The 16,071-nt window shown below is 34.7% G+C and overlaps 1 protein-coding gene across 8 annotated transcripts in view; it reads left to right on the plus strand.

Moving 5' to 3' along the window:
- The window catches only part of LOC123527692 (uncharacterized), a 52,859-nt gene extending 44,767 nt beyond the window's left edge, over positions 1–8,092 (plus strand). For all 8 annotated transcript variants that reach the window (XM_045307309.2, XM_045307315.2, XM_045307311.2 and 5 more), the window contains one exon: positions 46–8,092. In XM_045307309.2, coding sequence (XP_045163244.2) covers positions 46–1,358 — 1,313 coding nt within the window. In that variant the 3' untranslated portion in view covers positions 1,359–8,092. The remainder of the gene's footprint in view (positions 1–45) is intronic.
- The last annotated feature ends 7,979 nt before the right edge of the window (positions 8,093–16,071 follow it).

Raw genomic sequence — 16,071 nt, forward strand, 5'->3', positions numbered from 1 at the left:
AATTCAAGTATATACCACTAGTAAGCCATTTGTTTCCAATTTCAGGGTACTGGGAAAAACAGAGGTACAAAGGTCAAATTGCAATATCATTCCAGCTGGTAGCGGCAAAGGTCATGGTGCGTAAAGATTCTGAGGAAGACAAGTCGCCAAAAATTGTTGACATAAATGCAATGCTTACACCATTTAAGGTCAAACATTCCTACGAAAACATGACACTTATTGAAGATGAGGGAAATGGTCCAAAGGCGCGTAAAATTCTCGAGTACTCGTACGACGAGGAAGATGAAAAGAAATCTTGCTGTTGGTGCTGTTTACCCTTCTTTTGTTGTTGTATGTCCAATTCACGAAAGAAAAAGAAACAGGAGTATGAAAAAAGTGCTAATTCCGTTAATGTGCCCTCCAAAAATGGTGCTCAATTAGAAAAAAGTAGTTCAGATATTTCGTTGAACTTTTGTGATGTTATGGTTTCCTTGCCTTCCCAACCAGCTTCACCAATTAAAAGCGGTTCTACTTTTTTCAAAACACGAAAAATGTCGCCTACAAATGAGGTTGTGTCAAGTCCGGAAAGTCCAACTTCTCCCTTGCCAAAATCTGATTCAGTAGATCGGAACTCGAACCATCATTTAAATGAAGCTCTCATCAATACTTCACCTTTAAGTGAAAATATTGATGTTGATGTAGTGTTTAGTGCAAAGCAAGAGGATGTAAGTTTTAAAAGTACTAAGTCTGAAAAACTTGATAAATCTAAGAAGAAAAACGGTGGGAAAAAGAAAACAAAAAGTGATTCTATGTTGGAAATTAAAAATCAGAAAAATGGCCATGTTGCCGGTGATGTTAAAAGTGACACCAGTTCAGACAATAAAGAAAACAGTGACCCATTAATTATGGGGCTACAAGAAAAGAAGGGTTTTAATGGGAAAAGTAAACCACCGAAGGTATCTCCACCAAAGTCTTTGAAAACAAGCAAAACACCAAAAGGAATGACTCGATCGGAAACATATGAACTTGTTGAAAGATGGAAAAGTGAAGGCCGTGCATATCAGACAGCAAGGGACCAGTTTTTCTCATATTTTGATAACAATATACAGAGCCGCATAGTTCGATATTTTGAACAGGAACGGAGTACACTTGTGTTGCAAATAAGTGTGGATGACAAAATGGCAGTGTGCACCATTTGTATGACAACTAAAGAAGTGCGTAAGTTGAGGGAGGATTATGAGATGGGTGTCCTGCATGAAGAACTTGTGCAGTGTGTGGATCCACAAAATGTTGTTGATAAACTAGAATGTTGTGCAATTCATTTAAGAACTGTGATTGACGATGAAGATTTCACATTATCGTATCAGGAACTTAGTTAGGAATAATAAGGGTGTTTGAAACTACATACTGCAATCTGGTTTTGAACATAAAAGATTTATGATAGTTAAATTGTTATTTATATGATACAAGAAATCATAGGGATACACAAAGCATATCTGGAAAGGTTAGAGTATTATCGCATGACTTAGTGAATTATTGATGGATAAATGAAGAACATTTACTTGAGGGAAAATGAGTATTTCAAGTGCATTGTTAATCTTGCATTACTTCAGAATGTCAGTTGTTTTCCTATTTTTGAAAAAAAAATTGAAAGAAGAATGCATAAATCTGCACATGCTATGATGATATTTTAATCAGACTGTATGAGGTTCAATTTTAAAACGGCTTTTTGTCAAGTTTCTGTTTTAAATGGCATTTTACAGATACACTATACAGTATTAATTATCTTCATTATTTTAGTTGTAGTAGAAATTTTGTTTTAATCAGGTAGTCTGCGACAGAACATTTTTTAATTATGGGTATGGTCAGTATCATATTGTGTAAAATGGCCACAAAATTTATTTTTGCGTTCTCTTATATTCATTTGCTTTTTGAAGAAGTTAGTGGTCCAATCATTAATTTGATTAGACATTTTAGTGGCACATTTGTTTTAATACTGTTTTGCAGTTTTCATTTTAATAAATTTGCTGCATTTTGCACCAGTTTTGTTGTTTTTAGACTCAACAGAGATGGTATTGTTGTAACTGCACAATTTGATTTGCATTTTGTTTTGTAGAATGTATTATTGTATACAGTCTTGTTTGTTTTTGTCACTGCTTTTGTAGAAACTGTACTTGACAAATTGATTAAACTAAAGAGGAAGTGAGAAACGCCTAAAGTTTGTCTAGCTTTAAAAGGAGACACGCTAGAAGAACTTCATACAAGTAAATCAGTATGCTTATACTCATAATAGTGAAACTTTGAGTTGCAGACCAGTCTAGAAACTCTTGTGTCTGATTGGTCATTTCTGAACATAGTTTTCAAACTGACTAATGGCAAGGCAGCTTTCTGAGACTGGTCTCTAAATTCTGTCTTTATAACATTGGAGCATTGTAAGATTGTTTTAAGCTTTAGTCAGAAATTCAACTTTTTTTGTAATTGCATTTTTGAATAAGAATTCAGTGGTGCTGGCACTTAGAGTGTTGTAATCATTTACATGTTTTTACATCATGTACATGGAATGTAGATTTATAGGAAGTTTATATTTTATGAGTGGTGTTTTAGGCAAGATTACATGTATTTATTTTAGTGGAACATTTGATTTTGATGTACATTTTAGATGATTTCTAAGTAAAGTGTTTATGTGTGACATCAATGGTTATATTTAAGATTACCAGTGATTTATATTACGGATTTTAGGCCAGCCTGGATATTTCTCATAGTTAAGCAGTTAGAATGAAAGACTCCCCCAACCCCAAGTAGAAGGGGGGTATGGTCTGATTGATTGAGTATTACATGTCTAAGGTCATCCTCTGTGTCAGCTTTGTGTTGGGAAGTTGTCATTTACTTTTGGAGAACAAGGTCCAAAATTATAAAACTGAGATTGGAAACCAGTCCCAAAACTCTAACATCTGATTGGTTGATTCTTAACTTAGTTTTGAAATTGACCATTGGAATTGTTACATTGTTAGACAGGTTTTATAACCTTGGAACCAGGTTAATACTGGTACAAAGATTCCAGAAACACTGGTAAGGTTAACTAAACACTGTGTGTAACTTTGATACTGTTGTAAGATGGGATGTAACATAAAAAATATATAAGAAGCAAACAAAGTTGCACATGCTATCATTATTTTATTGGATTGCACAAGTTACACATCTCATATAAGTGTAGATTATGTGCTTCCTTTCAGAGTAAATATTCGATAATAACAGCCATCTAACAATAGACGTTTCTACAAATTCAGCTTTTCAGCATGTTCAGATAAATTAATATTTGATGATCCAGATTTATTTTGTTGTGTTTGGTCTTTTGTGATACAATGTTTAATTTGTTTTCAGGTCTTAGGTATGTTTATAAAAACAAGTTTTCATTTCACACTTAACATATTGCACTTTATCTCAAAGTTCGTTTAGAACCAAAAATAAGAGAAGTCAGTAGTTTGTTCGATTATATCTTCTGTAACATTGTTTTATTTAAGAAATAAAATATTTCATTTAATGATTTGTCGCTGAATAAATCATTATTTGGAGTTCGGATGCAAAGGAATTATATTACGAGGGTGCAGCTCGAGTGATATAATAATACGCATCTGAACGACAAACAATGATTTTATTCAAGAGCAGATCACTAAATGAGAAATATTATTTCGATTCTAACATGTTACCAAGGACTTTAAAGTACATCCTTGACGGCATTCATTAAATATTTGCCCGTTTTCAATCGGTTTCTTTTCCAGCGCGCTGTTTGACACTATGACGTAATAATTGTGATGTCAGAACAGTGAATTGTTGAATACTAATTCACTGTTTTCAGCCTTCTTTGTTTAATAGGAAAATGAATTGGATTGTGTTAGAATAAAAAACTTTGTATTGTTTTATATCATTTTATCATTGGTCATGTCTGTCAGTTTTCATTTTTGTGATTATAAACTAAGAGTTATGACTATTGCAAATTATATATCTCGATGGCAGAATTGTGAATGTCATATTGTCTATGAGTGAATTTTTGTACATGCATATAGAATAGAGTAACACACAAATAATTATGCAAAATCTGCAAAGTATTAGGAAAAATCGCCTATGTATATCCTAAAGAATATCTAGCAAAAACTGTGTGCTATAAATGAAATATGTATCATTGTAGACTTCAGTTTTGTTCTATTTCCCGATGTCCTTCCATTTTTAGCTTGACTATTCGAAGAGTAGTCCAGCTGTTCTACTCACCCTGGCGTCAGGGTCACACTTTGGTTAAAGTTTTGCATGCAAGTACATATGGCTATCATATAAAGGCATATAGCTTTTAAACTTATTTTTTCTTTTTCTAGGTCAGTTACCAACTATACTGGGTCAGGTACCATAACTCTGACATTTATTTTGAGCAAATTATGCCCCCTTTTGGACTTAGAAAAGCCTGGTTAAAGTTTTACATGCAAGTTACTATCTCCAAAACTAATGCAGATATTGAATTGAAACTTCACGTGTCTTCGGGGTTATAAAACTACTTGATTGCATCAAGTCCCATCACTCTGACATGCAGTTTGGTCAAATTATGAACTTACTAATTTGCATGAAAACTTCTGGTTAAAGTTTTTCATGCAAGTTACTATCTCCAAAACCAATGCAGATACTGGATTGAAACTCTATAGATATTTTAACATTTAGGTTAATATTTTCCTGCTTCTGGGACATTAACAGTTCGAATAGTTGAGCATTGGCTGTCCTATGGACAGCTCTTGTTTTTTAAATTTTGAAAGTTAAATAGGGAGTTGGTCTATAAATTAATAAAAAATGGCTGGCTTTGTCTCCTTAAGTTGGTGTAGGTTTTTGCATGCTAATAATTTTTGTGAAAGTTTTCTTTTCAAGTGTTCCTATATATATTTAGTGCAATGGTATTATTTTAACTTTTGCTGATTTTGTATGTTTTCAAATGAAGATTTTTGTAAACTTTTCTAAGCATTATATACTGTCTTTTATTACCTCATATTGTAACATAACTTTTTATCTTGTTTGTAAAGATGTTGAAATTTGGTTTTAATATCTGCTTTAAATTGAAAAATATTATTTTGCTAGATGTTTCTGCTGTGTTTAAATTACAATTTTTTCCAAGGAATTTTATACTAGTAATGTAATGTGTGGATCAGGCAGTGATTTCTTAACTATTGTATAACTTCAATTTAAAACCAAGAGTTTATTCCCTTTTATCAGTTTTTATGAAGCTGCTGGCAGAAATATTCATTTTAGGCCTGTAATGTTTTTTTTTCATCAATATACTGATCGTCAAGGTAAGGTTACCATCAACAATCTTATATTGTTGTATCTCTGTAGGTATTGTTTGTTGATACAGATATATTTATGAGCCACTTAATGATCTACAGAAACTGATTTTGTTGTTTGAATAAGGCTGAGTAATAGAAATATCTGAAGTTAATGCACATCAAAGCTTTATACATGCATGTTGCATGATTATGATTCAGTTGAAATGTTGTGTTCAATTTTAAGTCTGGCAGATAACTCTGATAGCCAATTTTTATCTTCTTTTCAATTATTACTTCCCTTACGTTTGGAAAAGAAGTACATTTTAAACAGAACATTGTGTATTTATTATGTCTGTCTGGCTTTCTTGTAGATGTCCGTCTGTCTGTTTGTCAGCCAAAATCATATCCATTTTCTTCTTTTTTATGCCATTTAAGAGATTATCATGTAACCTGGCATTTTTGCCATAATGAGGTGACATGTAGACTACAAGTTTTGTTGTACAGTACAGTTATGTTGGTTAAATGTCCTGGTATTGTAAGATCAAACTGACAGAAAAATGCTTTGCATCTTCGTTAAGCGTGAATGGTTTTCCTACATCTTTTCACCAGTGTTTTCCATAATATAATGATAGAATGGTAAGATCAGAGGTCAGATTGGCACCATTTCTAACAACTATTGAAAATTTATTTAATTTAGAAACAGTGTATATTGTGTTTTAACGTTATTAATACAGGAAAAAAGAGGTCATACATTTGCTGAATAATTTCACGAGGGTGTAACCTGAGTGAATTATTCTGACAAGGTATAAGTGACTTTGAGTGTATTGATTTAAGTTAAATATGCTTTTGCTATACATTACTTTGATTCTAATATTCCCTTTATCTAAAACAGAAGTAAAATATAGTAGCACTCTTTTTTGGTCACAACAAAAACATTGACATCATCGCTAGTTAACTTGACGTCATTTTAGTGTAAGCATGTTTTAACAGAAGCAAGCTTATTACAATTTTTGACAGAAAAGGAATCGTACTGAGTTTGTTTTTTATTACAAACATTTTATGCTTTTCTGTACAATATTTTACAGTACTTACAAACAAGTAAACATCCTTAAGTTACTGTCATTTGTAAGTCAGAGATAAATTGATAAAGAATATACCTTTCCTTTATATTGTAAATATTTAGATATGAGTGGTACAATTTTTAGCTCACCTGAAAAGGTGAGCTTTTGTGATCGCCCTGTGTCCACAATTTGACTATTAACACTCTAGAGGTCACAATGTTGGCCCAATCTTAATTAAATTTGGTCAGAATGTTACTCTCAATAAAATCTTGGACGAGTTTGATATTGGGTCATCTGGGATCAAAAACTAGGTCACCAGGTCAAATCAAAGAAAAAGCTTGTTAACACTCTAGAGGCCACATTTATAACTATATTTTCATGAAACTTGTTCAGAATGTTAATCTTGATGATCTTTAGGTCAAGTTCAAATCTAGGTCAAGTGGAATCAGAAACTAGGTCACCAGGTCAAATCAAAGGTAAGACTTGTTAACACTCTAGAGGCCACATTTATGACTATATCTTAATGAAACTTGGCCAGAATGTTAATCTTGATGATCTTTAGGTCAAGTTCAAATCTGGGTCAGATGGGGTCAAAAACTAGGTCACCAGGTCAAATCAAAGGAAAAGCAAAACACACTAGAAGCCACATTCATGACCATATCTTAATGAAACTTGGTCAGAATGTTAATCTTGATGATTTGAGGTCAAGGTTAAATCTGAGTCTGGTGGGGTCAAAAACTAGGTCACCAGGTGAAATCAAGTGTAAAGCTTGTTAACACTCTAGAGGCCACGTTTATGATAATATCTATGAAACTTGGTCAGAATGTTAATCTTGATGATCTTTAGGGCAAGTTCAGATCTAGGTCAAGTGGTGTCAGAAACTAGGTCACCAGGTCAGATCAAAGGAAAAGCTTGTTAGCACTCTAGAGGCCACATTTATGACTATATCTTAATGAAACTTGGTCAGAATGTTAGGTCAAGTTCGAATCTGGGTCATGTGGAATGTGACCTACTGACCTACTTTTTTGTTTTTTAAGATACAGCCTCTAAATTTGGATGGCATGTACAGTTTTGCACACCGATCTTAAAACTGACTTCAATGACCATGAATGTGACCTACTGACCTACTTTCTGCAGGTGAGCGATAGGCCTTCAGGGCCGTCTTGTTAAACACTTGAACTGTTATGTCTGCAGTTTTGTTTTCAGCTCATTCAGATAGTACTGATTAAATTTAGTGTCAATGAATATTGCCCATACTTATATCAAAATGAGAATAGGGTATGTTCTAGTAAAAAAAATCAAATGTGTTTTAATTTCTCTTACATATGGAATTCTATTTTCCTTCATACATGAAAATTTAATTTCCCTGATATGGAATTTTGATTTCCTTTATGGAATAATGAACGATCATCAACTTTAGTATAATAGATATTTGAAGTGTATACAAACAAGTTTGCATGAAATACATGAAGGTACATATCACTGACTCATATTTTGTAAAGCTTATGAGTATTTAAGCATAGTAAACATAATTTAAAAAAAGATGTGTCTGTTTGCTTTACTTATACCAATAGAAGTTATCATTACAAGTTTTGCCAAATGTTGTGTTCTGCAGTAAGATCATACCTGTTTGAGGTGTAATACTATGTTGTTCTGATTGTGATTTTGATTTATATATAGTTTTTGAAAGCAGCAATGTTATGTACCAAGTACATGAACATGCCTATGTATAATAAAAAGTATATTTCTTCCATAGCTTCTTGTTCTTTACTGTTCTAAAATCCATAAATGTCCTGGTAAAATCCCTCTCCAATGATATATACCATAGCGCAGGTCATTCCATCAAAGGCCAAGGTCACAGGGGCCTGAACATGGAAATACTATGTCCGATCAGTAACTTGAGAATCACTTGACCCAGAATGTTGAAACTTCATAGGATGATTGGACATTCAAAGTAGAGGACCTCGATTGATTTTGGGGTCACTCTGTTAAAGGTCAAGGTCACAGAGGTCTGAACATGGAAATCCATTTCCAGTCAATAATTTGAGAACCACATGACCCAGAATGTTGAAACCTCATAGGATGATTGGACATGCAGAGTAAATGACCCCTATTGATTTTGAGGTCCAGTACACAACGGCCAGAACATGGCAATCCATTTCTGGTCAGTAACTTGAGAATCATTCAAACTTCATAGGGTGATTGGACTTACAGAGTAGATGACCCCTATTGTTTTTTGGGGTCACTCCATCAAGGGTCAAGTCACAGGGGCCATCTGTCCGTCACACTTTATTTTTGATAAATACCTGGAGAACCATTTGACCTAGAAATTTCAAACTGCATAGGACGATAGGGCTTACAGAGTAGATGACACTATTAATTCTGGGGTTAATAGATCAAAGGTCACGGTCACAAGGACCTGAACATGGAAAACCGTTCCTGATCTGTAACTCGAGAACCACTTTACCCAAAACGTTGAAACTTTATAGGATGATTGAACAAGTAGAGTAGATGACCCCTAATGATTTTGGGGTCACTTGATCAAAGGCCAAGGTCACAGGGACCAGAACATGGAAAACGGTTTCCGATCAATAACTTGAGAACCATTTTACCCAGAACCTTCAAACTTTATAGGATGATAGGACTATCAGAGTAGCTGACCCTTATCATTTTTCGGGTCACTTGAGCTAAGGTCAAGGTCACAGAGGCCTGAACATGGAAATCCCTTTCCGGTCAATAACTTGAGAACCACTTGACCCAGAATTTTGAAACCTTATAGGATAATTGGACATGCCAAGTTGACGATCCCTATTGTAGCCAACCTTCAGTTTCTCTGACTTTCGCTCCTGTCTGCTATTGACTTCTTGCCAATTACGACTATGCATTGGGGGAGACATGCGCTTTTCTACAAAAGCATCTTTTAGTTATGCCTAATTTGGTCAAAGTCCTCTCATGTTTGTTTAAATGGTTTCACTCGACTGATACGGTAGGGGCGGTCAGAGCTAAATATAGAAAAAAATGAAATGATTACTTGATGGATTGTCACTGAGTTTGGTCTGTTAGCATTCTTGTACAGCTTTCATACAACTTTCAAATGGCTCCACTTTAAGGTGCAATCAAAGCTTAAGATAGAAAAAATCTTAAAACTACAACTTACCTTAAACCATTGATGAATCATCACCAAACTCGATCTGTCGTATTATGGTATTACTAAGTGAACTGCTTGATGTAATCTTTCTTGATACTTCAATTATATTAAAGGTCAAACTGTCAAGCAGTGCATAGTTTCCATTATACAGTTGGCTTTTTCAGAGTGATTGCATTTTTATACCCCCACCAAACATGTTTCGGGGTGGGGGGCTATTTAGGAGTCAGTTTCGTCGCGACGGGACACGTCTCGAAATCTATATCTCAGTTATTACTAAATGGATTTGATTCAAACTTAAAATAGATGTTTCACCTTATCACCCACATCATGTGACACAAGGTGCAAAACTCTGACACCAAGTTTTTATGAATTATGCCCCCTTTTACTTAGAATTTAAGATTAATTTTGATGCATTTTCACTATGTCTCAGTTATTACGAAATGCATTTGTTTCAAACTTGAAGTAGTTGTTCCACATCATCACCCGCATCATATGACACCAGGTGCACAACTCTTGCACCAGTATTTCCTGAATTATGCCCCCTTTTTGCTTAGAATTATACTCATATAGTGTTTTGATACACTTTGTCTGTACCTCTCTTATTATTTGATATTTTTTAACATAGACTCAAGCTATTGTGCAATATTCATCCGCCATTGGCACTGGGGGCTGACGATGTCAAACCGCGAGCCGTTTCGTTACGAAGACAGGTAATGGTTTCGTTGTGAGTATTTGTTTACATCTGGCGTGGCATGCATATGCGGTTTACAAATCTTAATATATTTTGCTTTTTTTTCGGTGTGGACCTTTGGATAGTTACAGAGAAATGGTGAGTTAATGTGTATGTTATGTTTGTGTATGCGTATATGCGACATTTTGTTTTTTCTTAAGTATTTTTGCGTTTATTAGTGTTCAATTACTATGTGTTACATAAAAATCCTTGTTTATTTGCAAAACGGTATAAAAGTAAGATAAAATAATCAAAGAAAGAGTCACTTGTCGAGATATCAGTGAATATTTGTTCCTGCTACAATAAGATGTCTCTGTTATTACGAAAACATTATTAAAATCGGCAATATACATCATTTTTTGTGTCTGTGTTTCGCACAGAGTGTGTCTAGGTTTTCATACGAAGTACAACAAAATAGTATGTGTTTCGTTACAAAGTCGATTTTCTTTTTTTTCAGAATCTTATGTGCAGCTATTGTGACTCTACATTTGAGAACATAAAAGACACAGTGTGTCACTGTGTTGAGGATCACCCGGCAGAAAAGATGTCCTACATGATTGTGGAAGTCGATTGACGGGAGGAGTAATCGCCAAAGTACATACAATGTATTGGGGTCTAATGTTACCGGCAAAGAAATCAGTTTTGATCCCCAATCTGGGAAAATGATAGTACCTACCAAATCTTCAGTCAGCGACAGCCCAGTTCGAAAACTACACAAAATCAACACACCATCGAAATCAGTTCATCGTCAATTATATTCACAATTAGAAGTCGACCAAGAACATGTCGAAAACTTACCTTCAACTGAGGCAACCGATTCAGTTGCTGATTTATCGGAACTGTTGGACACCACAGTGTTATATTCGGATTCAGAGCCCGACATTGAGGAGTATGAACTAATGGAAAATGCAAATGACATCCCTGATGACGTAATGGCGGACACACAAACTGTACAAATGGTAGTTCAGCAACTTAAAACGTTATTGCCGTCTGTTACCGCTCATTTACATTTACATGCACACAAGTATCGCTTATTACACACAAAGACCTGTATAAGATCATGAATTAGCAAAATAGAACGATTTGGACAAACATGAGTTCGGATAAAAAATAGAGTGGCATATCAACAAGATTTAAATACATGAAATGGATGAAGTAACTACATATTTGTATTTAAATCAATGCAAAAAGTTACCAAGACGAATGCTTTTAAGTGAAACTTAAACAGAGGAGAATGAATCATCTTTCCCTAATGTTAAACACAACAAATTAAACAAATTATATTAAAGGTCAGCAAACATGTATAATTATCTAATGGCTTCAGAAGAAAACCTAGACATATTCTGTGGATGTCTTCAATAGAAAACACATACACCTTCAGTTGAAAACCCATACCTAATGCAGTGACTTCGAGAGAAAACCCATACTCATTTCTTATAAACACGACCGAGTATTAAATGCAATTTTTGTAGGAATAGAGGCATAAAATCAAATGAAAAACATGTACAGTCGAAAAATATGTTGAAATCGTTTTCAAAAGCTGAAAGTTTAAGCACAATAATTACATTTAATAACGGATGCTTGTGTTTATCATGAATTTGCTGTATAAAACCACACATTCAAAAAGAAACTGTCTGATTTTATTCAACACACGATCAAACAGCTGCAAATTAGTCATATGTTTGCTTTGCTAACAATTGGTAAAGATTTACAGCTTACGTTTCACACAAATACTCTTACCTTTATATGCACAGTTATGAATTCCAGTAACACAGGGGTGTGTGAGGCGTGTATGTAAACAAATACTCACAACGAAACCATTACCTGTCTTCGTAACGAAACGGCTCGCGGTTTGACATCGTCAGCCACCAGTGGGTGTAACATCATAAAATACAGGTAAAGTTCGACTTTGGCTACAAACCACCAATTTTATATGTAGTTATGACCCCTTTCCAACTTAAAATTTGTCAAACTTATGGTTGCCGGACAATAACTCACGAAAGGCTTGACAGATTTAGATAAATTTTGGTACACAGGTGTAAAATCATAAAATACAGGTCAAGTTCGATTTAAATTGCACCTTCTTGTGGCCATGTCTTTCTTATGGTATCCATTCTTCTGTGAAAAAACCGTATTGTGGGGGTATTCGTCACTCCTGTGACAGTTCTAGTTTCTACTTGGCAATTTTATCTAGGTTTCATCAGTAAACTGGTATCTCCGTTACTGGAAATGGGAATGGATTAAAACTTATTGACACTTACTCACTGTGATGTTCTGACATGAAGTGTACATAATTCATAACTCTGTTTTGCTTCGGGGCCTCCGCTTCAAGTGTAGATTTCTTCATGTGAGGAAGACATCCAACTAGCAAGAAGAAGGTCGGTTCTACCCAGGTGCCCTCCCGTTCTTGCATGCTTTGAATAATGTATGGGGATTTCCTCCACTATCAAAAGCTGGAAAAGTCGCCATGTGACCTGAACTGTGCCAGTGTGACATTATACCAAATAAAAACAAAATCTGTTTTGCTTTTTCACAAAGCTATGCTCCTTTTTCAGTTTGTTTGGTTAAGTTTTTCTATGTATACTGCTATCCTTTAGCATATATACCTTCACATCATAGATCCATTCCTTTAGCGTATATATCTTCACATCATAGATCCATTCCTTTATCATGTTTATCTTCACATCATAGATCCATTCCTTTAGCGTGTACCTCTTCACATCATAGATCCATTCCTTAAGCGTGTATACCTTCACATCATACATCCATTCCTTGAGCATGCATACCTTCACATTATAGATCCATTCCTTTAGCATGTATACCTTCACATCATACATCCATTCCTTTAGCGTGTATACCTTCACATCATACATCCATTCCTTTAGCGTGTTTATCTTCACATCATAGATACATTCCTTTAGCATGTATACCTTCACATCATAGATTCATTCCTTTAGCGTGTATACCTTCACATCATACATCCATTCCTTTAGCGTGTATACCTTCAGATCATTCATCCATTCCTTTAGCGTGTATACCTTCACATCATAGATCCATTCCTTTAGCGTGTTTATCTTCACATCATAGATACATTCCTTTAGCGTATATATCTTCACATCATAGATTCATTCCTTTAGCGTGTATATCTTCACATCATAGATCCATTCCTTTAGCGTGTATACCTTCACATCATAGATCCATACCTTTAGCGTGTATACCTTCACATCATAGATCCATTTCTTTATCATGTATACCTTCACATCATAGATCCATTCCTTTAGCGTGTATACCTTCACATCATAGATCCATTCCTTGAGCATGCATACCTTCACATCATAGATCCATTCCTTTAGCGTGTATACCTTCACATCATAGATCCATTCCTTTAGCATGTTTACCTTCACATTATAGATCCATTCCTTTATCATGTTTAACTTCGCATCATAGATCCATTCCTTTATCGTGTATGTCTTCACATCATAGATCCATTCCTTTAGCATGTATATCTTCGCATCATAGATCCATTCCTTTATCGTGTATACCTTCACATCATACATCCATTCCTTGAGCATGCATACCTTCACATTATAGATCCATTCCTTTAGTGTGTTTACCTTCACATCTTAGATCCATTCCTTTATCATGTTTACCTTTACATCATAGATCCATTCCTTTATCATGTTTACCTTCACATTAATGATCCATTCCTTTATCATGTTTAACTTCACATCATAGATCCATTCCTTTATCGTGTATGTCTTCACATCATATATCGATTCCTTTAGCATGTATATCTTCGCATCATAGATCCATTCCTTTATCATGTATATCTTCACATCATAGATCCATTCCTTTAGCATGTATATCTTCACGACTATATCTTCACATCATAGATCCATTCCTTTAGCATGTATTCCTTTATCATGTATGTCTTCACATCATAGATCCATTCCTTTAGCGTGTATATCTTCGCATCATAGATCCATTTCTTTATCATGTATATCTTCACATCATAGATCCATTCCTTTAGCGTGTATATCTTCACATCATAGATACATTCCTTTAGCGTGTATACCTTCACATCATAGATCCATTCCTTTAGCGTATATATCTTCACATCATAGATCCATTCCTTTATCATGTATATCTTCACATCATAGGTCCATTCCTTTAGCGTGTATACCTTCACATCATAGATTCATTCCTTTAGCGTGTATACCTTTACATCTTAGATCCATTCCTTTATCATGTTTACCTTCACATCATAGATCAATTCCTTTATCATGTTTACCTTCACATCATAGATCCATTCCTTTATCATGTTTATCTTCACATCATAGATCCATTCCTTTAGCGTGTATATCTTCACATCATAGATCCATTCCTTTAGCGTGTATATCTTCATATAATACATCCTTTCCTTTAGTTGTATATCTTCACATCATAGATCCATTCCTTTAACGTGTATATCTTCACATCATTGATACATTCATTTAGCGTGTATATCTTCACATCATAGATCCATTTCTTTATCATGTATACCTTCACATCATAGATCCATTCCTTTAGTTGTATATCTTCACATCATAGATCCATTCCTTTAACGTGTATATCTTCACATCATAGATCCATTCCTTTAGCGTGTATATCTTCACATCATAGATCCATTCCTTTATCATGTATACCTTTACATCATAGATCCATTCCTTTAGCGTGTACACCTTCACATCATAGATCCATTTTTATCGTGTATATCTTCACATCATAGATCCATGCCTTTATCGTGTATATCTTCACATCATAGATCCATTCCTTTAGCGTGTATACCTTCACATCATAGATTCATTCCTTTAGCGTGTATACCTTCACATCATAGATCCATTTTTATCGTATATATCTTCACATCATAGATTCATTCCTTTAGCGTGTATATCTTCACATCATAGATCCATTCCTTTATCATGTATACCTTTACATCATAGATCCATTCCTTTAGCGTGTACACCTTCACATCATAGATCCATTTTTATCGTGTATATCTTCACATCATAGATCCATTCCTTTAGCGTGTATATCTTCACATCATAGATCCATTCCTTTAGCGTGTATACCTTCACATCATAGATTCATTCCTTTAGCGTGTATACCTTCACATCATAGATCCATTTTTATCGTATATATCTTCACATCATAGATTCATTCCTTTAGCGTGTATATCTTCACATCATAGATCCATTCCTTTAGCGTGTATACCTTCACATCATAGATTCATTCCTTTAGCGTGTATATCTTCACATCATAGATCCATTCCTTTAGCGTGTATATCTTCACATCATAGATCCATTCCTTTAGCGTGTTTATCTTCACATCATACATCCACTCCTTTAGGGTGTTTATCTTCACATCACAGATCCATTCTTTTAGCGTGTATAGCTTCAAATCAAGGGCATAGATCTGTGAAAGTTTGGAGAAATAATCCAAGTACCGTACTACCCGCTGGGTCATTTCGTGTATTTGATAAACTTAATAAAACTACCAAAGGTCTATTGCTCTAATTCAAAATCTCCAATACTACTCAGTTTATCGTAGTTTATAGTTTTTATCTTCCATGAAGACAGTGAATGGTGATTTGGGTGAATTCTGTATTGCAAAAAGAAACAAATATATAAATAGCCTTAAGAGCATGTTTACACAATTTTCGGTAGCCTAGTAGTAGAGCGTCCGCTTCGAGAGCGGGAGGTTGTGGGTTCGATCCCCGGCCACGTTATACCAAAGACGTAAAAAATGGTATTAGCAGCTTTCTCGCTTGGCGCTCAGCATTAAGAGGGTAGTGCTAGGACTGGTCAGCTCGGTGTC

Source organism: Mercenaria mercenaria, chromosome 14, assembly GCF_021730395.1.
Source record: "Mercenaria mercenaria strain notata chromosome 14, MADL_Memer_1, whole genome shotgun sequence".
Lineage (NCBI taxonomy): Eukaryota > Metazoa > Mollusca > Bivalvia > Venerida > Veneridae > Mercenaria > Mercenaria mercenaria.